This window comes from Anguilla anguilla, chromosome 13, assembly GCF_013347855.1.
Source record: "Anguilla anguilla isolate fAngAng1 chromosome 13, fAngAng1.pri, whole genome shotgun sequence".
NCBI lineage: Eukaryota > Metazoa > Chordata > Actinopteri > Anguilliformes > Anguillidae > Anguilla > Anguilla anguilla.
The window spans coordinates 18267367-18290042 of record NC_049213.1 but is presented as its reverse complement, the minus strand read 5'-3'; the positions used below and the strand labels follow the sequence as shown (position 1 = coordinate 18290042).

General features: G+C 43.0%; 3 protein-coding genes across 4 annotated transcripts; 2 read left to right on the top strand and 1 right to left on the bottom strand.

Moving 5' to 3' along the window:
• Positions 1-393: 393 nt before the first annotated feature.
• dhrs3b (dehydrogenase/reductase (SDR family) member 3b) lies at positions 394-9649 on the bottom strand. The gene is made up of 6 exons (XM_035389521.1): positions 8463-9649; positions 3440-3583; positions 3026-3145; positions 2575-2813; positions 2282-2407; positions 394-2013 (listed from the first exon to the last, which is right to left on the bottom strand). Exons 1-6 carry the CDS (start codon positions 8655-8657, stop codon positions 1929-1931), a joined length of 909 nt encoding a protein of 302 aa, XP_035245412.1. The 5' UTR covers positions 8658-9649; the 3' UTR covers positions 394-1928.
• A 3103-nt stretch (positions 9650-12752) lies between these two features.
• On the top strand, positions 12753-16166 carry aadacl4 (arylacetamide deacetylase-like 4). The gene is made up of 4 exons (XM_035389520.1): positions 12753-12963; positions 14188-14413; positions 14502-14565; positions 14973-16166. The coding sequence occupies exons 1-4, from the start codon at positions 12787-12789 to the stop codon at positions 15754-15756; spliced, it is 1251 nt and encodes a 416-aa protein (XP_035245411.1). The 5' UTR covers positions 12753-12786; the 3' UTR covers positions 15757-16166.
• Positions 16167-16325: 159 nt separating this feature from the next.
• On the top strand, positions 16326-22500 carry c13h1orf158 (chromosome 13 C1orf158 homolog). Of its 2 annotated transcripts, none has more exons than XM_035389522.1 (4): positions 16326-16635; positions 17895-18005; positions 19163-19337; positions 20528-22500. In XM_035389522.1, exons 1-4 carry the CDS (start codon positions 16537-16539, stop codon positions 20854-20856), a joined length of 714 nt encoding a protein of 237 aa, XP_035245413.1. In that variant the 5' UTR covers positions 16326-16536; the 3' UTR covers positions 20857-22500. The 2 variants fall into 2 exon arrangements, with proteins under 2 accessions (XP_035245413.1, XP_035245414.1); XM_035389523.1 differs by having other exon boundaries at positions 16599-16722.
• Positions 22501-22676: the final 176 nt, after the last annotated feature.

The window sequence follows — 22676 nt, the reverse complement described above, 5'->3', positions numbered from 1 at the left end:
GAGATTGCTTCTGTGAGACTCCTCCTGTGTTCTGTCTCTCTGTATCTGTTCCTCACAGGCCCACAGAGAAGCACACAGACAAGATCTGCTATCACACATGACCCAGCTTCTCACTTATTTACCCACTTTTTCCATACCATATGGATTCAGTGTTTGGGAGCCATGGTACACATCTCATAGCCAGGGGTCAAAGGCCTGTATTTGGGGTAGTTGTTTATTATTTTGGTCAGAGTGGCCCGTGTTCATCTTGGATGATGTTCAGAAGAACACTTTTTCATACCAGATGCCTTGTCTGGAGGATTTGAGTATTTTTTGTACAAGCGACAGGTTTTAGACAATCATTTTGAGCACTGGCATAAAGAAAGATCTTGACATACAAAATGAAGACTGCAATTCACAAAATGGTTTTTATAAGTGAAACAGGCCCATATATTACTTGCTCACCAGTATGTCGCCAGTTCCTGCGGTTGAGTGTCAAAGGGAACAGGCATTTGTTAAAGTCAGTTCTCTACTTTATCAACATCAGGTTTTATAAGATAAAAGTACATATCATCAATATTTCATCCAGCTACTGTTTGATTTCCCCCCCAGTCTTTGAAGATCAGAAGTATATATTTTTTAAAAGGTTTCCTTTGATGTAGTTGAGTGTGAATGTGTTTACCAATGTTGCTCTTTTTAAGGCTTACCATTCAATGTTACAACATCCACAAAATGTTAAAGGCATGCGTGAAATAAGCATGATATGTGACTGTACTGCTTAACTTGTCTTTAATGGTAGTGTGCAGTGAATGAAATAATTTATGGACTTCTTAGTTAAGCATAACCTTCTTGTGTCTGAAATGTGGTTTGTAAGAAGACAGTGGATGCGTACAGTATCTGTTTATCGAGAGGTTGGGCAACCTCTTGATCACCTCAGCTGAACATACCACAAGCAGGGAAGCATGCAGTAAGTAACATACAGACAGCAATTCCACATAAGGGAAAAACATAACACATAATTATAACTGGCCATTTTGTTTTCAAATCATGAGATTACAAAAAAGAACATGTCCGTATGGAAAATATCACATTTCCCATAACCATAGTCCTCTTCTCAATCATCAGGACAATTATTAAAGCAATTCAAAAAGGAAAGTCTGCATTTAAATTCAGTTACTTTTCATTGTAAAGATTACATGATACGCCATAAAAGAACATTGGCTGCATTTTAAAACCCACCAAATAAACAGGTCAGGCCCTTTAGACTGTGAGAGAGCACACTCCTCATGTAGATTACTTTCTGTTTCCCCAGGGATCAGTGAGCGTTATCCCACACTGCATATACAAGCAGACATGGCCCAGTTTATGGTCTCACAATATACCACAGCTTTCAAAATTTGTGGTTCAAAAATCTTCAGAAATTTCCCTTTCTGCTGTTCTGGCATTACCAAATTGTTTAATTAAATTGACTACTCCTGAAAAGTTGTATCTACAATTTACTTAAATTTTGCATATTCAGCACAGAGAGTGGCACCACTATCTTTGTACACAAAGACATTTCTGCTGCGTATAAATAGTTCTAAATAAATATATCTTTTCAATGGAAAAAAAAAGTATTTTGGTTAGATTATTTTTCCATCTACAACCATTTTACAAGATCACATTTTAGAGGGCAATACTGTGACATTGTTGGCCAAGGTTTTCATACCACTGAAATCTCACACCGGCCCAAGCCTAGCTATAAACAGTTGTTTGAGGTGCAATGGTGTGATGAGGTGAACAACAGCACCGCGTTTTGAGATGCTGTGGCCTCTGAGAATCCCCCACACCTGGAAGAGACTGGGACCCCAAAGTCCTGCTCCGCCCCCATGCTGTTCTGGGCCAATAAGACAAAGACTCTCAGGTCTATTTGTCCTCCCAGAGTCCCCTAGAGTCACTGTTAGCGTCCCTCATGTCCGTCCCTTGAACGTGTTCATGCAGGAGTAAGATCCTGTGAACTTGTGGATTTCCTCTAAGGCATACTGTGGCATGAAGCTATTTAAGAGGCCAAAAAAAAGAGTTGAGTTGAGTAAGTTGGTCAGTTAAACAAAGAGTGGGCTCCTTTTTCTGCAATATAATAGACTGTATGCATATAAGAGTAAGAACAACAGTGGCTCATAAAACACAAATCAGACATGATGTTCTTGCTCATTCTATGTTCATTCTATGAAAAAGCGCTTTCAACTAATCACGTGAATAGGATGTACTCTATTCACACTACGAACAACCCCCACCACCCCTCATTTCATTCGGGATGGCTCACCTTTTGAGTATGACGAGGGCACGCATGGTCCAGGGCAGGTAGACGAAGGCCGTGCTGGTTCGGACCGCGTCCACCGTCCGCTGAGCCACGTACTCGGGCCTCAGGGGAGGGAAGAGCTGGGGGAACCTGGGAGGCAGCGGTGGGCGTGAGAGGTTAATGCCAAGTGTTGGCCCTTCTCACAGCATACATCTCCGCAGCGGTGCTACGGCCACTCTATACCAGTCAGAGTTCGCTCTCTACCCCCTCCCCTCTGCTGCCATCTCCCTGTCCTCTCTCTCTTCCCGCGCTCTTACCGGACTCTCATGCCCTGGAACATCTCGGTGTTGGTGTGGAAGGGCAGCACGGTGGTGCAGCCCACCCCGGGGCAGTCCAGAAGACCCAGGGTCAGGCTCTCCATGAAAGCGAAGGACGAGGCCTTGGAAGAGCAGTAGTCGATGGCCCCGGGGATGGAGGAGAGCGAGAGGATGGAGTTGATGCAGACCACGTGCCCGTGCCGAAGCTCCAGCATCCTGGGCAGGAAGGCCTTCGTGGTCTGGGGGTGGGAGGTTGTGGTAAAACATGGTCGTGTTAATACCTGTCTGGAACTTTCCACAGCTGTTGACTGCGCATTTATTGTACGCACCTAAAACATAAGTGGCGTCAAATTCAATAACAGCTGAGGCAAAATTGATTTAATTTGGGGCTCAGCTGGAATGAAAACCAATCCATGCAATGTTCCCCCAGGACCAGGGTTGGGAAACTTACCCAGAATTGGCCCAGTGTGTTAACATTTTGCGATTTCAAAAGGGCATCATCATCGCTGTCCATTAGATTCTTCCCATGCACCACTGCTGCATTGTTCACAAGGATAGTGACGTCTCCCACCTGTCAGTGATAAGGACAGACAAATATAAGCGGTGTAAAAATGCTCCTGCCTTGCTGTGGTCAGGAATAAAAAGTGCAAATTGCAAAGGGTAGGATGTTTGCTAATGTCCTGGCCAAATTTGCATTCTGTCTCTGTTAATATGGTCATCATCCCCAGTGTATTTGGCTAAACAAATCCCCCCTCTTCATCTCACTTGATGTCTGGTGAGTGTCCTGGTGAAAAATGGGTGCTGTGCATCCCCTTGATAACAGCTTTTATTTGACTACAATTTGTCCATGTCTGGGGATACAGACCTTCTCCCTGACCACCTTGGCCTGCTGATAGACCTCCTCCCTGTTGCCCACGTCACACAGGAAATAGTGGCATTCAGTTCCCGCCTGCGAGATCTCCTCACAGGTCTCCTTCAGACATCTCTCTGTGCGACCCCACAGGATCACCTAGCAAGGGTGAGAGGTCAAAGGTCAAGAGATTAAAAAGAGAGGTTCACAAATAGAAGTGAATGCTCTGTGCCAAAATGAGTTTACAGTATACTTGTGGGAAACTTGCTGATAGCATCACAATGATCTGTATGTACATTCATGTATTGATCACTCATTCATAAGTTAAAAGCAGAATAAAAAATAAAAAAAAAGTTTTGACCTTCCAGTTGGAAATTCAAGCTTGGAGTTTGATTTTTAAATGCATCAATGAGCAATAATGTTAGTATTATGGGTGGTGTTTCGACTTAAACATTATGTGACTTGCCCTCTCTTGCAAATCGTTGTTTAGGGCAAGGTCACATGGCTTACCTAATTTTTATGGAAATAAACATCCCTTGAGGACTTACAGCAAAGCTGAGGTGAGAGTACTCAAGTAAATTTAAATATGCTGACAAAAAATGGAAAACCACTGGTATGGAACTTCAAATATCCATTGCAGCAGTATTTAGATGGTTAGCATTACAGTTACAGTAGCGTGTGTGATCTAAAGTGATCTCATCCTCTAAAGCCTTATGTCAATTTGCAGGCCAGTTATGCTAGACATGTCATAGCAGGTTCCTTCCTTTGAGTAGGGAAATCCAAAAAGCAAGAAAAAACAGAACCTGAATTCAGCAGCTCTCCACAACAGGTTTTCAGATCTACTTGTGTTCAGCATGGAAGTTTCATTCACAAGCACATCACAGTAATCAAATCAGATCACAGTAATTCAAATTTAAACATAATGCAGGACATTTAACAGCAGGATGATGACTCCAGAAGCAAACCTGTCATTTTCAATTTGGGAACCAGCTAAGGTTATGCCACCTACTCATATCCAATGTCAAAAGCAGCTTAGTATCTCATTCCACACATGCAGTGAGAGGACCTTTGAGCAAAGGAGCTGGTTATGCACAAGCCTACCAGCAAACAGACCTTTGTCTTTCTCCAACTGCCCCGTCACCTTTCACTGATAGCCAGTCACAGCCATTGAGACCACAACTGATTGCTGCATCTGTTACCACTGATAAGTCATCACTGATAACTTCTCTACATGTGGCAATCACAAACACAGTGCCTGGCCAATGTTAAATTAAATATGAAGAGGTGAATAAGTTAATATTTGTGTGCGTCCCTCATCTTCTCTTCCACAATGAAATTCAGGAGTTTTTATTTCCATTTGTGAGAAACTGAAAAAAAACAAACAAAAAACATATACTGTTCCATTTCCAGTGATGCTGACTATATTCAGATTAGTTCTGAATGCTACACTATTTTAGACTTGACTTAGCTCTGTTGATTCCAGCCGTGCCTCATCTTAACACCTTAAGTCCACACAGTTGATCCAAGGCCAGTATCAAGCACATTGTCCAAAATGTGTCAAGAGCAATTTTATCATTTTAACTATTAACCCCAACACAGGAGCCTGATTTTATTATTTCTTAATGATACCTTTAAAGTATCAGTTTTTTTCTGACCATGAACGTTTCCTTCAGTGATTAAGGCATGACAGATGTTATGACAAAACTGGGTTCTTGTAATTATCAGGGTTGGGTTTCATAAATACAGACTGAGAAAATAAAGGAGCTAATAGTTTCCTCCCTGCTCTCTCTCTCACCCCTCTTATTTCTGTCCCCCTTTCCGTCTACCATTCCTTCTTCCCTTTCTCCTGGTCTTCCTTCCATATCCTTCATTCTCCTCACTCTCTGCTCTGCTCCGCTCATATCCCCTGACCTTTTGTGTGCGATGTGAACTTTGCCTCCGGTGCTCTGACATCACTGTCCTGCAGCAAGCTGGCTACAGGACAGCCCATTCGTACGTTCCAGGAGGGGGAGAGGAAAGTTAACAGACCGGCAGACTTCCGCCCCCTCCCCCACCAGGCGCAAAATTTACTCAGCCTTCTGCAAATATTTACTGGCGCCGATGCCTCTGAGTGTATGTATAAGCATTAGGTCAGAGCTGTATGGAGCCGGGCCTACACAAACCACAGCTTCATGGGATCAGTCCCCCCCCCCCCCTTTCAGATTTCTCTCACGGCTACAGCAGGGCAGTGGGGGCGAGGGGCATAGAGCAGAGGATTGGTGGAGTTATGGGGAGCCCCACTATGCTGTTCCACAACAGCGGACACCCCCTCACTCACCAGCACCTTGCTGTCGAGGTAGTTTGAGAAATGGGCAACGACAACATGTATGTCTCAAGACACCGCCTCTCAGGAAGCGTGATCTCATGATGCAAATCGATATACTACATGTATGCACTGACGTATGCAAGTGTGTATGAAATTACAGTAGGCTGAATGTGTTAATAATTACAGCCTGCAGAACTGTTCATGCTGTAATTAGATATATTTCACATGTAGTTTGGAGGTATTGTTGAAGTAGTACTGAAATAATGAAACTGAAATAGTACTGAATTTCTGCTCCATAAAACATAGGGAAAAAGTGCAATGTTTATAAAACAAAATGTTTCACAAATGACAGCTAAATAAGAATACTGGGATCGATGGGTACAGATATAAATCATGATATAACTACGTTCAAACTACCTTTTTTTGGAAATAATCTCAGCAGTTATGAGTATATGTCATTCATGATTCATGTGATGTGGAGCAGTGACGTATTTTTATTAACCCTTTGTACATTCTTCACCAACCCTCTCTGTGGATATTCCTTTTCAAAGACCTAGTCATTTCTCAGGAGTAAAAATAAAAGCATTTGATAAAGAAAAGATTTTTATTTTGTCCATCAATGTGTTGTAAATAAATAAATAAATAAACAAAGAATATATGGTGAATATACTGTTGAAACTGATTCCAAGCAAGATTGAGAAAAAACAGATATCTAGGGGGAGGAGATTTTCTCAATTCAAAACAGGGGAACTTGGTGAACTTCTGAACTCTCCTGAATAAAACCATCCAACACCTGTTGTAGGACACAAATACTTTGCTTGACAAAGGCTTCTGTCGGCGAAAGACATTGTTTGCCCGCATTGTGTCTTGTGTGTTGAATGATGAAGCCCATTCACGCCTGGCTTTGGGTGCGTGGCCCAGGGCCCTTTGTCAGGGCCTGGCCAGAACGTAACGCACACTCTACTTTAGCGCATCGGTGGTCACATGACCAGAAAGGGCTCTATTCTTGCCTGAGATCTGCCCTCTGGTTGACCCTGTTTGTTGTTCAATTTGAACCTGAAATGAGGGAGCTGTGGCTCATGTCTTATTGGCTGTTGTCCCCCGAGGTTGCAACTCCCAAGATTGTGTTTTCAGAAAATAAGAGAATAGGATGAAAAAGAAAAAAGAAAACAGGTCAACCAAAGCTGTTAAAATGTGTTTGCCCTTTATACTGTAGAATGTGTTACACTTTTATGGACTGTGGCTGGGATTCAGTCAATATTTGTCCTTATCTTTAACTAACAATTAAACACAAGATTAATTGTCTTCACAAACACAGTAGGGAGACTTCAGCAATTAGTAAAACAAACTCATCAAAAATTAGTTTGCCAAGAAAAAGTGAAATGCTCACATTTACTTGGAACTCAAGCTTAAAGACAAAGGTTGATTAAATACAGGCTTGTGTCACTAATTAAGTGGCTCAATTTACTGAGGACATTTAAGTGAATACTGTTACGGAACCGAAAGTCTAAGCTACACTATGACCCGCTGCTACAAACACGATATGATATGAGAAAGGGACAGGTGTTCACACGTCCTGCAAGTAAACTGGAGCAGTAGCTATGATGGGAGTTGTTTATAATACTACAGTAATACGAAATACCCACCTGTTGACAGTTTTAAGAAAATCCATGCAACGATGGTGCTTTGGTACAGTACAGCAAAAACGTTTGGCCAACTTCTGTATTAACACTAAAAAGTTAATAAAACAGCTTCGATATTGTACAAAAACTGCAGAATCAACATGCATTTCTATTTTTTAAACATCCACCTCTAAGTTCTGTAGTAGCGTTACCTCGTACCGTTTCGAATAAGGCTACCTTTTCAAGAATTTAATTTGTACATTTTACAGGAGCTGTCCAATGGTGACGGACGGTGCTTTCGCAATCAATTATAGACCAATTAGCAGTTTTACAGTTTTCTTGGCACTGGCGCAGGAAAGCGCTGATGATACACACGCCAGGATTCGCCCGCGCTGGGCTCCCTCTCATTACGGCAATAGAACTGCGGAAATATGCATTCGTGATGGATGAGAACTTGAAAAAAATACAAATCATTTAATGTTTCTGGCACTTATGGCACAAGTGGTTTCCAGACTATCTGTTCATTGATTGGTTATATTCAAGTGTACAAAGGTCGTTAACCCGGCAAATGTCACCGTTGGTCAAATGATGCACTTTACGTCCTTTGCCATTTTAAGTCGCTCTGAATAAGATCATCTGCTAAATTAATATAAAGTAATATCAACCTTACGGTAAGAAATAAAACAAACATTATCACACTGTCTATCAGCCTCGCCAGACGCGTTAGAAGTAATGTAATCGCGGAACGGCAGTAACGACCGGACTGCATAGCAGCCCAACACAATACTTTATTTAATAATTGCATATAAGAACTACAAAGCAGCACTTGTATGGCAGTGACGGTAATATTGAATACCCGTTTACTTCTTTATTGCGCTTCAAAGTGATACAAAGTTGCACACGAACTGGCTAGCGTACCGAATGACCATAGTGCCTTTAAATGCATCTATATAACTGTTCCAGGATAGGGACCGTTATATACATTTTAAAATACAATGAACTACAGATTATGATTTTAATTATTTAAAGCGCAGGCTATGCCTCTCCAAACTGTTGATTCTCCTTCATTCTTACAGTTTGTGTATTGTGAATAATATAAATGTATCTTTACCTTCTTTGCCCCCTGCACAGCAAACTCCCTGGCCAGGTGTCGACCAATACCTCTTCCTCCTCCGGTGATCAGGACCACCTCTCCTCCCAGATCCCTCCGTTTGTTTGGGAGCAGTGTGCATACACACGCTTTAACAATGCAGAATATAATTTGGGCAGGAAAAAACAGCGCGGCGATCAGCAGTTTCCATTCCATTTTCTCGTTATATGCTATGCGTAACTTTATGCGTAATTCGGAGAACACGGGCTAACCGAATGCGTGCTTCGAGTGCCTCCAAATCATAGAAGCTTGAAAGCTTCTAGACATCGATGTGACCCTCCAAGTACTTGTGCCTGCTAGGCACTTTCAGGCAATTATGTTCCTGTGGTTGCTATGGTGAGTATTTCACCACTGAAGGACACACTTTACACGGAAAACTATTTTAAACGTGTCCATGTATACGCTGAAAAGAAACGACAAAAAGAAGTGCCTCGCTCATGCCCGGAAGACCGCTGAATGAGTGGCTTAAAATATGCACGTTTCCGAGACAAGTTTGAGTAGCTGACAAATTAACGAAACAACCAATGTCAATGTTATTTGTTTTTAGTTTGCGTGCTTTGATTCATAACCACCAGTCACTTCTTCTGCCGTTGTTCACCTCCAAGGTGTAATCACAGATACAGTACAGAGGGGTTCATGGTCCTTGTCCAGCGACCTTGCGGCTTCTTACGGGTTGCTGCTTGTTAGTCTTTCCCGATTCTTTAATGACTGTGGGTTGGTTTGGGGCCTGATTCGAGCTTTTAAAGAACACTGATCCTGATTGACAGTTTAGCGTTTGAGAATACTGCAGTACTGTGGTGTTTGTGGGTGGGTATTTTCGACTCCTAGTTCCTCCACCCCCAGAAGCATCAGACCGCAATGACATAACAACAGTAAATCGTCTTCTGCCGTAGAAAGAAGGGCACACTTCATTGAGATTCCCATCTGACCAAGCAGTAATCCCTTTGAAAAATAAACCCGGACAAAAAGCCAATCCTCTTCACGTGCTTTGCGCACTGACACCAGAGACAGGTTTACTAAGCAATTTTTTCTTTCTCAGAAAGTTCAACTAAAGAGCCAAGACTTGATTAAGAAGAGATCATATAACATGTGCTTTGAAAGTGCTTCGGTTGCTTATCTGTGTGCGCGTTCGTGTGCGTGTGTATACGTGCGTGCCCTCGTGCGTGCCTGTGTGTTTATGTGGGCGGGTGGCGGGGAATGACAATAATGCTCGCGTGCACTTGAAAATTTAACACGCTGCGAATCAGTGTTTAGTTTTGAAATGTATAATTGCTAATATGCGATTCTTAAAAATATATACATTTATTTTTATTATGTGTGTCAGTAACTGCACGCTGTACAGAATTTTTTGATTGACACGGGGACTTGAAGAACGTAATTAATTTTAAAGGCCATTGCCAAATTTGTTGAGTAACAAAAAAACAACAAAAATCTATCAAGTTAAAATCTTATAGCAAGAGAAATTGGCAGCAGTAGTTTGATGGCAACTAATTGAAACTGGGAAAAGTCGCTGTGACGGGGTGTTTAAGACATCAATGACAAGGAGGAATTGATTATATCTGTTCACCTGAAATGAAAGTAGGCTACATGCTGATAAAGCACCATCTTGCTGTCAAATGAGAGATATGAGGTTGCAACAGGATGTCAGTCACCACCAGACCCACTCAACAAAAGTGTCCCATTTGCATTGAGATGATTGGCAGCTATTATTAGTTTGTGCTGACATATGAGATTAAAAATAGATGAGTGTTGATGTGCTGGTGGGAGGTTCAGTCCATTGTAAATTAGGTACAGTGTTCATGGACGGATTTGATTATGTGCAGTATCTCCCATCTGTGCGGCACCTAATGTGTGTGGATCTGGCTTGTCTGTCTGAACTACACTCACATTACGTTTCCTTGTCATCCTCGTTGCTTTAATCAGGTTTATAGACTTATAGGCATATGATTATGATGCTTTTTGGCTAGGTCCAGCTTATGACATTTTTTTTTACATTCTGCAGGGTTAAAATATATGAAATATATATATATTTCTTTATTGGTCCTTTAACCTTTTTTTCATTAACTGCAATTGAACTTGAAACTGGAACATTCTATTTTCAAAAATTCAACTAATGGCACAAAAGCATATAAGTTCTACTGGGTCACTATTTGTTTACCAAGTTAAAAAAAAAAAGTTTTTTATATCTAACAGTGGAACTAGTTGAGAAGACATGGAAACAGAATAAGAACATTTTGATGAAGAAAAACTGTTTTCATGTATTCTACATTCAACATAATAAGAAGATAGATCCTCCTTAGAAACAACAGCATTTTGCATGTTTCCATGCAAACTAGCACAGCCCTGACTGTGAATGTGTTGCTCTAGAAAAAAATATTCTTGGCTGTTGAATACAATCCAGACTGTGGCTTTTGCCCCAGTTCCTGGTTAGTTCTCTGTGGCTGTGCCGAGGGCTGTCTGGAGACTCAGAAATGGCTGTTTAAAAAAAACTCTCACAATGGCGGCTTTGTGAGTCTCTCGGATTCTCTGGAGCGAGAGACCAGAGCGAGCGAGCGAGCAAGGAAAAATTACACGCTGCATGGAAAAAGTTGGCTGTGAAATATACCCCGCACTTATCTCAGCTATAACCTCTGATAACCTTCATTCTACCCTTAGAAGCATGAGCTGGGAGGGTAATGGAAATAAATAGATTCTTCTCCCTTTTGAATGAAAGTGTTGGACCACAGGGTTCACATGCATTGTAGGCTGGAATGATTTTACTTTGTACAATAAATAACACTGATGCTTACACTATAAAGACATCTCACCATTTTAACCTTGCGTTGATCTCAGATCATGAACTGAAATTTAATCTTCCTGAAGTCAGGCATTGACAAAATAATAGAATGTTAGAATTCAGTAGCTGGAAATGGAGAAACTGAGGATCGTGGTTTTGTGAATTTACTGAAGCCATATGACGACCAAAAACATTTTTTAATGGAAATAATGTTTTTATGATGATAAGTGCACGTTAAATGTCACAAGGAACATGTGTTTCATGAAGAGTCCATTTTTAAATGAAGTTGCAGAGGGAGACTGCCATCTACTGACTATAAGAAACATTTCAGCCTGTGCAGAAACGTTGGCGTAGTCACAGTGTGAAGTTGTCCTCCAAGAAATACTAAGGCAGTGTGTAGTATAAGATTCTTGTGCAATTACAGCCTTTAGTAAAAAAAGGAAGAGTAAACATGGCAGCAATATCTTACCTGGACTACTGCGACTCCCTGCCGTCCAGACTTCTGCAGTCCCTTCAGCTCCTCCAGAACACTTCAGCTGCCAGGTTTTCAACCCCTCTCCCCCCATCAATTTTTTTTTGCCATGTCATTCCCATTCTGTGTTCCCTCAACTGGGCCTTGGTGTTTGCCCCCAACAAAATCAAAACTAGTACTGGTGTAGAAGGCTGTTAAAGAAGCAGCATCCCCATTCCTCCAGGCTATGGTCCAGCCCTACACCCCAGTCCATGCTCTACGCTCTGCTGTCACCAGCCACCTAGCTCTCCCCTCCTGGCGGTGGCCTGGCCATCGCTCCACTCAGCCCCGACTCTTCTTCCTACTGGTTCCCGAATAGTGGAAGAACTTGCTCACCTCAGTCAGGACTGCAGAGTCCCTTCCTACCTTCCCTCATTACGTGAAGAGCTATCTGTACAGGAAACACCCATTCCCTTCTTCCACATCTTCCCCCTATATTCCACATCCTCCACATCTACCCTGTATTCAAATAAAAAATCCAAAATGTTTGTTTTTGTGACAAACGATTAACTATTTCCAAGGTGTTATGGCACTTCTCCTTAAACTCTACTTCAGATGTTGGTGATTCACAAATATATGCCTTTTCTGTGTTTACACTCATTGTAGGTCGATAAGGATAATAGTGTCTAAAATGTAAATATTTCAGTATTCCTAGTTTACGGTTTACAGCTATAGTTTAATTTATAATTGTTCTCATTAAGGAGACAGACCAACAGTTTTGAGAAAGCCTTTTCGAGGAAGTGCTGGTCAGGTGTAGCTTATCAGCAGGTTTAAAGCAACAGGGACCTGATATGTACTCACATTCCACAAAAGGCCGGATATATCTGAAGGGTAGTTTGTTTGGCGACTGGAAGCTGAAGTGGTCACTCAGAAAAGCAAACACGTAGTGCACTGTAATTCGAATCCTAGGGTAGCTGGAAAGTACCGCATGTAATTCATAATAGGTGTTCTTCATTTCTGCGCAGTTACATCCAGTATTCAGTTGGTTCGGTGGCACGATGGGTGTAGGTTTGGCAATTTTGATAATTGGCTTCGCTGCATTGTTTGCAGCATTCCTTCTGCTCTTAATTGGCCTCGTGTATGCTGAATTAATGAATTCGGAAATTCCTCCTGGGGTAACTAGTCGTCCGAAGCTACACGCCGTTCATATCTTGTTTGTCGGAGTAGCAATCGTGGTGAGTCGCAATGGATTTTCATGAATGTGATAATTATTTGTGTTTTCTCTTAGTCAAGCATCTTTGTGTATTTGTAACATTTATCCGTGGGAAATCCTACTAGGACATGATGAAATTGTAACTGCTCCTGCATGTACCCTTTTTCCTTCTCCATCTCCTGCACGCTGGTGAATGGTGATTGTTCTACCTTTAAGATAAAGCGCACGTGTTTGTTTTAAAGACAAGGTCATAGTGCCTTTGATTTTATTTATTGCAGTCTTTGTTCATTAACACTCGCGTTTGTTACGTCAAGCCTCCAAAGCCCGCCACGGTTATCAGTTTCACTTCTTCCAAAGAATTTAACGTTGAAAATGTAACGAAATATTTATAAAGTCAAACGTCCTCCCTTAAAAATCTCCGAAAAACCTTTGACAAAGAACAATATGAAAGGCCGCAGAGGCCATTGGTGGATAGCCTATTTCGTGACCATAAGAAAATAAAGTTAAATAAATAAATTCAATGTACCCATGTCCTCTCCGGCTGTCTAAGAGTGCCCAGTACTGTATCACAAACACCGCTTCCGGCAGCAACTTGGATTTTCCCAGGTCTCGCACCAAAGTTATAAGCCCACACCTGTTTAACTTTAGGAGTTTGACATGAGAAGGGTGCTGAGGCTGCTTAGCTTCAGTAGTTTTACATGAGAAGGGTGCAGGGTGGTAAGCCTGCTTAGCTTCAGTAGTTTTACATGAGAACAGTACAGGATGGTAAGCCTGCTTAGCTTCAGTAGTTTTACATGAGAAGGGTGCAGGGTGGTAAGCCTGCTTAGCTTCAATAGTTTTACATGAGAAGTGTGCAGGGTGGTAAGGTTGATGGAGGTACGGTGCTGGTGGTATGACTTGTATATATGACTCTATCACAGGTATAATTTTAGGATGGATGGGTGTGGTGGTGTGAACCCATTCAATGTTTTCAGGAAACAGTGCCCGTCCCCCTACCTAAACCTACTCAAACCCCACTCCACCCAGCCCCACCATCTTCAGCATAACTATTATACTTCTAGGTGTTGTTATGCATCTTACTAATGTTTTTAGTGACTTGTAAATCATTTTCAATGAGCAGATCCATATGATGATGATTGTGTGTGTGGTGTGAATTCTTTACTCATACCTCACCCAAACACCTGTAAGCCCTTTTAATTAAAAAATAGTATTTAAAGTCACCACCCCATCCCCACCTCCCTGTCAGGGCCGGATTCTGGAGCGCCTGGGTCTGTGCCAGCAGGTCAGCATCATCCGCTGGGCCTACGCCCGCCTGCTGGTCTGCAGGAGGCCAGCCGCGCCCGGCCTGCACATCAGAGACCTGACGTTCGGGGAGGTGCCAGTACGGGTTTATCAGCCGACAGCGCCCTCTTCAGGTGGAAGGAGGGGGCTGCTCTATTTCCACGGCGGGGGCTGGGTCACTGGAAGTATTGGTGAGAGACTGAGTTACAGCACACGCAGGTTAAGAATTTTTTTGTAAAGTGATTTGTACTGTCTGTAGCAGTTGTTCCCTCTTTACAGACATCGCGGATGAGGTCTGCAGGTACATTGCCAAGGAGTCGGAAACCACGGTTGTGTCAGTTGGGTGGGTCAACTTGTACTCTTAAAATCAACTATGAAGTGATTCATACTTGCATAATTTAATGACACCATTGCTAGCAGGTTTACATGTCACTAGATTTATAAAACAAAGCATTATATTATTTGTACTTATTAGTTTTAATTTCCTTTTAAAAAGTTCAGAGAACTGCAGTGTAACGAAGTTGTAAAAACGATGTTGTGATTTAAAAACAGAATGTCGTTGTTGTTGTTATTATTATTTGCCTACCAGACAACTGGTGTGATAGTGTCTACATTTTCCATAATCTATTTTCTGTACACAGCAGGATACGTACTGAAAGAATTGAGGTTAAGTAGTTTGTCCGTAGGTACAGTAACAGTGTCCAGTGGCTCAAACCTGAGACCCTCCGATGTTATTTGTTTCCTGCCTAGTTACCGGCTCGCTCCAGAACACAGATATCCAGCCGCACTGGATGACTGTGAGGTCGCCACCCATCATTTCCTGTCGGTGGCTGAGGCGGAGTTTGGAGTGGACCCACGCAGGGTCGCAGTGGGTGGGGACAGCACTGGCGGCAACCTGGCGGCAGCTCTGTGCCAACGGCTGGCAAAGAAAACGGACGGCCATCTGTCCTCTCCCTGTGCCCAGGTCCTAATCTACCCTATCCTGCAGATGGCAGATTTCAGCTTGCCCTCGTACCAGCAGAACCACGCCGTGCCCATATTGTTTCGCGGCCGGGCTGCCTTCTACTACCTGCAGTACCTGAACGGGGACGTGTCGGTATGCCAGGACGTCCTGGAGGGAAGCCACGTTCACCAGGACTGCAGGCTGCAGTACGGGAAGTGGCTGTCCCCGGAGCTCCTCCCACCCGAGTTCCTGGCGCGGGGGTACAGGCCGGTGGAGCCGCCGCCCTACGACGGCGAGGTGTACCACGTCGTCCGGGGGGGCCTGGACCCCGAGGTGTCCCCCCTGCTGGGAGAGGACGAGGTCGTCCGTCGGACGCCCCCCGCCTTCGTCCTCACCTGCGAGTACGACGTCCTGAGGGACGACGGGCTGCTGTACCGCAAGCGCCTGGAGGACCTGGGGGTGGGCGTGGCCTGGCACCATGTCCCCGACGGCTTCCACGGGATCGTCAGCTTCTACAACTGCGGGTGGCTCAGCTTCCCCGCGGCGCGGCCCACCCTGGACAGCATCGTGCGCTATGTGGAGACGCTCTGAGCAGAAGGGCGGGGTTTAAGGCAGGGCCTGTATCACGTGCTGCTGAAATAAAAATACACAGGGAGACTGAATGAGGGACTACAGAAATGCTTTTTGGTTGATTTGCATGGCTTCTCTGCAAATCAAATAAATTGAAATATATGTGTCTGTCTGACCAGTTAATCAATCAATCACCGACCAATAATGAATCTACATTTATTGTCAATACTAACCATATTATATATACTTTGGGATTATTTCAATGTGATGCTTCATGCTTGGGAGATTGTACAGTTCACGTTTTGAATTTGGGCCGCTGTTCCATTTTGAAAATGCAAGGCCACAGAAATGGGTGTATTAAATATCTCGTCTTGGAAAAATAAACATGAGAGCCCAAAACTGAGGGAAATTTCACTTAAATATATTCTTTTGAAAAAAAATGAAGCTTTAAAATATGTGGAACTGACAGGGTAAGTTGGTATTTTTAGGTCATGTCCTTGGTTATGAACAGTACACTACACTGCACTGCTACCTGAAACTATGACGAGGCAAATTCCTCACAAGTGGTATGTTTGCAGTGTCCATGGCAACGAAACACTGTGTTTCCCAGTGGCAGCATACAGCGGTCATCCTTGTACTCAGTATCCCACAGAGCCCAGGACAGTGGATAGTCTGCACTGGTGCGTAGTCTGCTCCAGTGTGTAGCCCGATCCAGTGTGTAGTCCGCTCCAGTGTGTAGCCCTATCCAGTGCGTAGCCCGCTCCACGTGACCGGTCCTTTCACAGGTGGGGTGGGTCAGCGATGGAGACGGACGACAAATGGGCGAAGCCCGGCTGGAGGATCGAGCAGAAGTACGGCAACAAAGTGCTGATCGGAAACTGGGCAGAGGAGAGGCTACAGGTGGGCCGGACCGTCGTCCCTCTCCTCTAGGGTCAGCGGTGCGTGACTGATGTGTCTGCTGAAACAGAGAACATGGCAGTGAAAAGGGTAATGGTATTGATGCGGTCTTTTTTTAAGTTTTGAGACCTTTTCTGTGGACAGACCCATGTCTAGGAGAGTCCAACCTAATATTTGTCTGCGGCTCTCAGTGTTTAATGAGTGCTCGTTCAACTGGCAGTTCCTGGTGTTCTAAAGGTCATTTTACCCTGTATTCCATATTTAAACTCGTAAAAAGGCCTTTCACTTCATTTAATGACACATAACATGCAGGCCCAAGTATTTATTTTCTTCATGTTTTTGCTAGTTGAAGAAAGTGTACATTTGAAAATGGAGGTAATGTATGACACATGGCATAAGCACAAAAATTATTAATGGCATCAAATATTTGTTTTGTATAATTCTTGATATGGTTCAGATTTGTTCGTGACACCTAAGTCTCCATGTAATAAATGTGATGTGTAGATAATGCTGAGAGAGCATACTGTGACACTTTCTACTATTCCTTTGTCTAGTGCTAATAACTAGGCTTCTGAACAAAAAACCTTTTAAAAAAATCTATTTCACTGTTTAGATTATCAAAATTTAACACAACACTTATCTAGACATGATGTTATTTCTGTTGCTTACCTATGGTAGAAAATAAGCTACACCTCATGAAATTCAATCAGTTTCTCCCCCAAAAAAATAAATAAATAAAATCCACTGGGTTATTAAGTTCTTTTTATCTGCAGGACACTTCAGTTTCCAAGGGATGCTAGCCAGTACATCTCTGTTACTTCCTCCATATTGCTGTCCAGGATGTTCTGTAGCTCTGCAAACCAAGAGTAATTTTTTTCTGATGAAAGCTGATTGATTGCACACATGTCCCAGAGGGTTGCTGGGTACTTTGACCTGTATGAGGACAGGCTGCACGTGTGTGGAGCAGCGGCAAACATCCAGCCAATCAGCTCTGTCAAATGAATCTTTCAAGGAAAGGAAAGGACAATTAAAGCAAGGGAACAATTAGCATTTATGAATGTAATGTGATTGGTTGAGCTAACTGAGCATGTTCCTTGAGGTTTATTTTCAAATGTTCTGGAAAACCTTTCTTCTGAAAATCTTACTTTGTATTTAAATGTCCAATGTACTTGGCAACTGCGATGGCAACTACAGGTAATGTATTTGGAAAACAGGCCAAGTGGCCTTGAAAATAATTTCATGCTCCTCTGTGTTTGAAAAAGTTCACCCGAGATTGCCGCGTGCCGACCAGCACGCACTGCGCAGACTACCGTCCGCAGTGGGACCACAGGCCCGACATCTTCCTGAGGAGAGAAGCACTGCGCAGAGCTGAGGTGAAGAACATGCAGGAACTCACACACAGCCACACATAAGACCCTGCCTAAAGGGATAGTTTACTTTCGGAGGTTTTTGCTTTAGACCACAAACTCCCAAGTATCAGTCAGCCTGCCACTGGAAAATCAGCAGGTTGTCAGAAACATCCCCCAATTATCTAAAATGTCCTTCATCTCAGAAAAATTGTCTGGGACAATTGACATTCGATAGAACTGGAATAATATTTTTAAAAACCCAGAAAGTAAATTCTAGGCCTGAAGTGGCGCTGTTTTCGTCTTGCTTCCTGCCTCCTTGTTTTGTTCATCCCCTCATTGGGTTTAGTCATCAGCAAACACTGCTGAGAGCCCAAGGGTTTTTCTTGACTCAGGAGTGTCCAAAAATGAACCTGTCACTCAATACCATGCAGGAAGCTCTCACGCTTAACAAAAGAGTGTGTGTGTGTGGGTGCGTGTGCGTGTGTGTGTTTGTGTGTGTCTGCTCCTCTGTGCTTTACAGCAGTGTATTCCTATCCCGCTGAGTATGCTTATTTTTAATTAGCTACTAAATTAATTATTTGTGATTAGGGTCTGAAACAATTAATTAATTAAACATCTAATTAATCCTAATTCATTTAGCTCAATACTAATCCGTATCATTGATTTGAACATCAAGGGCACTACTTAACAAAACAATAATTGAAAAAATACCTTTCATTGTTTCATGAACACAAACAATGTGTTTCTTTCTTGAAATGTCAAATCCTAACCGCTGTTCAGCTCCACAGTCAAGCCTAATTAGTTTAGAGGTCGCGGGATTGGAAACAGCTCACACAGTGTGGTTTATAGGACCAAGATCAGAAGCACCACTTTAGAAAAGCAATAGCTTTCTCTGGATAAATTAGTTTGGACTGAGTCCTAAGAGAGTCCTCTTATATAAATGTGTGTGTGTCAGCACGGTGTGTGTGTGTGTGTCTGTGTGCATACGTGTGTGTGCGTGTGTGCATGCATGCATGTGTGTGTACATGCATGAGCATGCGTGTATGTGTTTGTGTGTATATGCCTGTGTGTATGTGTATATCTGCATGCATGTGTGTGTGTGCATGTGTGCATGCATACAGAATGTGCTTGTGTGTGTGTGTCTCTGTATATGTGCTTATGTTTGCATACCTTTTCTACAGGGCCTGCCTGCAAAACTTCTTCTCGACCACCACAACATACCTCATTCTCACTACCTGGTCTCTCACTACGATGAGACTTACTGTCGACAGACTTCCTCTGCTCTGCCGACCCGGCGCTCCTGGCACCGTGACAAGCTGGCCTGGGTTCCAGAAAGATCTGACCATCCAGTTAAAGGTGGGTGGCAATGCCCCTTCCCCCTGAATCCTGACCCAGGGGTGAACCAGGACTGTGGAACTCTGCTTCTAACCAGTGTTCTGAACCACGTCAGCTGTTTGGCAAAACTTGACATGTTTTTTCAAAATGATTTTGTCACATCTGAAGACTACTCAGTACTATTCAGTGTGTATCTGAGAACAGGGAAATTGCGCTGTCACCTAATGGTGTCAGTTCTCGATCTGTGAGTTCCGTGGTTCTGAGGGGTGTTAGAGTCACCTTTCAATCAGCAGCTGACTGACACCACAAAAAAAAAGATGTGGTTAAAATGCCCATTTAATTTGTGGCTCCAATTAAGTCATTAAGATCTGATTTGAAATGCCGTTCGAGAAATTCAAGGATCTCGAGGTCTGTTATCCATTGTTTTTATGTACTTTGTGTGTTATGGATAGATGAGTAAAAAGTATTTAACTGACTGAAATAAAATCTGCACCTGCTGAATTAGTCTAGAAAAACAATACTAGCACACACGCATCATTGAGACAACAATGCCATTTGCAGATGTTCAGTCCTGAAGACATCCCATAATGCTAACTGGCTGAGAGACCATTCTAAGATACATGAGTGACTCAGCACTTTGTTTTGTTCAAGTTCAGCTACTCTTTCCAATTTTATTTTTTGGGAAATAAGACAAGCGAACAAGGGATTGGAGTCTGCAGCCCAAAGACTGGGCTCCTCCTAGCCCATAAAACCTAGCTATGCACTTTGCTGCTTTTTGCATTTGCACACCTCTCATGTGTGGACCACCTCACAGTTCCTCTTTTCTCAAATACCATCTTCAAAGCCATGTCACTTACCTCGCATTTAACCATCCCTTTTTTGCACTGCCTTGCCCTGGATTTGATTTGACACTCCTTTTCTTTCTGCTCTTTAGCATGTTTTTAATTAATTTTTGTATTATCCTCCTTTTAAAATAAAATAAAAGATACTGATATTAAAATATGATAGAATACATGATGATAATGTAGGCCTAAATCATATGGTGACAGTGAGGATGATAATGATTAGTATAGCTTTGTTTGAAAGAAAAAACAGTTGAGTCCCTTAATTTTGTGAATGAAAAATGATACCCCAGAAAGCCTCCCATGACTTGATGTGTTTCCAACCCCAGGCTAATGGAAGTCACAGTAGAATGCTTCCTGTTCCCACAGTTCCGCCGACTAACTTTGGCCTGGCGGAGTCACGGTGGGTTCACTCTGCGAAGCGGGCGGAGACTGCCGGTCACATGGTCAGCGTGTACCGGTCCATGTACCCCCGGTACCCAGACTCGGCCTTCAGCCCGCCCCGCAGCGCCCGCACCCCCCGCACGCTGTCCAGCCACCTGCACCCTACCAACAGAACCAACAAGGACCTGGGGCTGAAACGCAGGCCGCTGCTGCAGGTCCCCGACCACCCGGCCCGCCTCCTCCCTCCCGTCTGGGCCCCGCCGACGCGCGGAGCCCTTCCCGCTGACTCCGCGCGGTCTGCGCAGCTCCAGTGAGCCTCCACTGGGAACGCTTCCGCCTGGGGATCGTTTAACTCATTAGTTTAATTCACTTAACGCTGAAGCACTGAAAAGCCAATGAGACTGCAAAAATACATGTATGCATTATGTAGGGCGCATGGTGGTGCAGAGGGTAGCGCAGCAAGATGGTCCTGGGTCCCAGTCCTGGCCCGGGGCCCTTCTGTGTGGAGTTTGCATGTTCTCCCTGTGCCCGCATGGGTTTCCTTCAGGCACTCTGGTTTCCTCCCACAGTCCAAAGACATGCAGGTTAGGTTAATTGGAGAGTCTAAATTGCCCCAACGTATTAGTGTGCGGGTGAATGGTGTGTGGGCCCTGTGATGGACTGCCAAAATTGCCCAATGCGTGCTGGGCAAGGCTCCAGCACCTCCAGCAACCCTGACCAGGAATAAGCACACATGGATAATGAATGGATGGATGTATTATGTATTCAGCAGTATTCATCCTTCAGTGCCTGGCTGAGATGCACTTACATACCATACTTTACATTCTTTACTTAATAACATGATTGATTGGTTGGTTTTGACCATTTTCTATGTCTGTCTTCCTATGGTATCACAAGAAGTAGGAGGGGAATTTTACCCCGCTGGTTGAATAACAGCCAAATGACACTGTGTTTGCAGAGTAGCGCAGCTGACGTAGCAGCAGAGCAACATGTAAGTGAAGACCTCCAGGATGTCAACAGTGACCCGTGCGCACACACTTGGCTGGAACTGGAGCTGTTTAAGCACAATTCTCAGCGGGTCTGTTTGACTCTGTCTCCATTAGGTGTTTAATTGCAGGGAATCAAAGTGTTTAATTACAGAGAATCAAAGATCCTTCTGTCTGACGGTCACCCATCTGCACCGCTCGTCTCCTGCGGTCTCCCATGCCCCGTCTGTCTCTCTCATAGCCGTTTTCAACAATTAAATTGTTCCTCGATGTAAAAAACAAAAGACTGCACTCCTAGAACCACAAGGTGGCACTATGTCCATGATGCTGGTATATTCAAACTAGGATTTCTTTTTTTTTGGTTCACTCCGTGTATTTCATTCCCCGATTGAAAAACAGGAAAATTTCTAATTAAAAGGAGACAAATCACCAAACTTTCCTTCCATGCATCTACATCAAATTAATTCAGAGTAAACTTTAACATGTATTTCTGTGTACACTACATTTTACTAGGTAGACAAAATTAGCCAAAAGTGTAAGACAAACAGTTAAAACAGAGGATTCTAAATATTTTATATTGCATCAACAAAAACATTGTGTACCTAATAGTGTAAGGATTCATGTCACCATTGTATATTGTAAATATATTAATATATACACACTATACAGGTGCCAGGTCAATATTGCATTTAAGTTTATATGACAACATGTGTTGTCTTAGATTTCTTATAGGAACTGAATGTAGGTGCAGATTATTATTCAGTTCTGTCTGAACTGGCGCAAATATCTGCCATGAAAATTAAAAGTGGTTATTTCCAAGCAGAAAAATTCCTCCCCATTTATTAAAAATGTCACAGAATAGACTTGAATTTAGTTTTAAACCATAATCATGCACAAAACAAACCAGCAAATACTGTATAATGTCTACTTATGAACACATAATCATGATTAAAGGATTGGTTTACAAGTTAATTCGATTTTGGCTGTCTTCTTGGCTCCTACCACGTAAAATAATAAAAACATAGACTGAAATTGTTTTTACTAAAAGCAGAAACGACTCAGGCAAATCTTCAAAAGAAATGAGACCTAGATACAATGGGCAGAAATGTTGCTCTCAGGAAAGGGGGCACATCACTGAATTAATTTGT